General features: G+C 34.0%; 1 protein-coding gene across 1 annotated transcript in view; it reads right to left on the reverse strand.

Moving 5' to 3' along the window:
- Positions 1 to 99: 99 nt before the first annotated feature.
- LOC123008744 (growth/differentiation factor 8-like) overlaps positions 100 to 1,818 on the reverse strand; it is a 14,198-nt gene continuing 12,479 nt past the window's right edge. The window contains exon 2 of the mRNA XM_044404739.1: positions 100 to 1,592. Within this exon, the coding sequence (XP_044260674.1) occupies positions 1,147 to 1,592 (446 nt within the window). The 3' untranslated portion in view covers positions 100 to 1,146. The remainder of the gene's footprint in view (positions 1,593 to 1,818) is intronic.

Here is a 1,818-nt window from a genome sequence, read left to right on the forward strand (position 1 = left end):
TTTGATATAAAAATCGCCTTTAATTGGATGGGAAATTCTAATAATTTCTATTCCATATTTTTAATGTTTTGGTGATATTCCTGAAACAGCAAAATAATTTTTTTTGTAAACCTCTGCGTTTCTCTGATTCTTATATTCATAATAATCTTAGTAAAAAATTAAAATTCTTTGAAATGATGCAAAGTTCACTCTCTTACTAAAAATTTGTAATTTTCCAATGTTACAAGTCATATTTCGGCTGAGATATTATGATATAAAATAAAAATGTCTAACGATTAATTATCAAATTTAAATTTCCCGCTTTAGTGAAATGTAAATGGCCGCTCATTTGCGTGGGAAATTTGAACATGTAATTTTTACTCCATTTTTTTTATATTTGACCATGAATAAAACCAAGAATAAAATATACAGTCTTTTCTACAGTTTACTTGTTTGTACTTTATCACTGTCCAAATGCAATTAATTTCGTTTCTTGTTTGGTTTATAAAATTTCATTCAGGAATAGAAATTCAACGGAAACCCGATTTTTTTCAACATCCCCCTACACACGCAAAAAACGCAATTTTTATTTTAAGTGCTTTTACTCATTCATTACCGAATCGGAAACGCGTCATTTGCTTCGTAATTTTAAAATCTTTTCTTACTTTCAAATTCAGGAAATTGGCGCGAAAATTGGCCACTTGCCACATTTCTCGAAACTATTTAGATAAGATTTTACAGAATAAGGAAAATATTCTGTTAATAATTAGTGTCAAAGTTCATCTACAATTATGATTTGTATCAGTGGTTTTGTGTCCAAATTTTTTATCATAGAGTTATGTAATGTGCGACAGTTGATTCCGGTAGAATTCTCTTGTAATTTTAATAACTTATTAATAGAATTAGCCTTAAATATCGTCAAGATAAATAAAAAGATATAAGTAAACAAACTCAGATAAACAATTGTTAAGTTTAGAAACCTCATTACTGCGACCACTGATATGAAATTCCGATCAGATTCTCATTTGTTATATAAGTATCGGTAACCATGCAACATTTGACAGCTGTTAAATTTCATCACTGTCAATAAAAACCCCCTAAAAGCCGAATTTAGTGCCAACTTTATCACCAGACCTTGTCTTAATTTCGCCCCATTAAGCCACTTTGTTAATGTGTTTTTTCGAGTATGGAGCACGTGTCTAGATAAAAAAATCGCTCTAATGGCCTCACCTTACTCCCATTATCTAGCATCGTGTCCGTGACCACGACTTTTTTCCCATTAACCGTCCCATTAACCACGAATCCGTGATTCTCCCGCGGACTTTTGAACCATTCGGAGACGGTGATGGTGAAGTCCAGTTTGACCCAGTCTCCCCTACCGTACGGTTGGGTCACTTTCTTGCTGACCATCCTGTAGAGGCCTGGCGTGTCAGGATGATCGGGGGCTTTGTACACTTTAAACACTTCGATGAGGACGTCGGGGAGGGGCCGACGCTCGGCGCCCTTTACGTACACATACAGGGTGGCGTTGCTCACGTGGTATTTGGTGATGCCGTCCGAGAACATGAAGTGGAGGATGTCGTGGCCGCGCCAGCTGTGCCTCAGTCTTGGATCTAAAAAATACAATTTTAATTAAAAAAAAATGACCACTCGTTGAAATAGTGGCAGGTTTTGTTGTGTCATTCAAATTATTATTATTCTTAAATATGTAAGATAAAGTGTTAATTTAAATAAATATGAGAAAAAAAAGTCTCCTGAAACAGAAATTGTAGAATTCAATTTTAACCTTGAACGTCAACGACAATTTAAAACAGATAATTATAAAAAACATTTTTTTTT

Source organism: Tribolium madens, unplaced genomic scaffold, assembly GCF_015345945.1.
Source record: "Tribolium madens isolate multiple individuals breed KSU strain unplaced genomic scaffold, Tmad_KSU_1.1 Scaffold_71;HRSCAF=194;Tcas5.2_LG6, whole genome shotgun sequence".
Classification (NCBI taxonomy): domain Eukaryota; kingdom Metazoa; phylum Arthropoda; class Insecta; order Coleoptera; family Tenebrionidae; genus Tribolium; species Tribolium madens.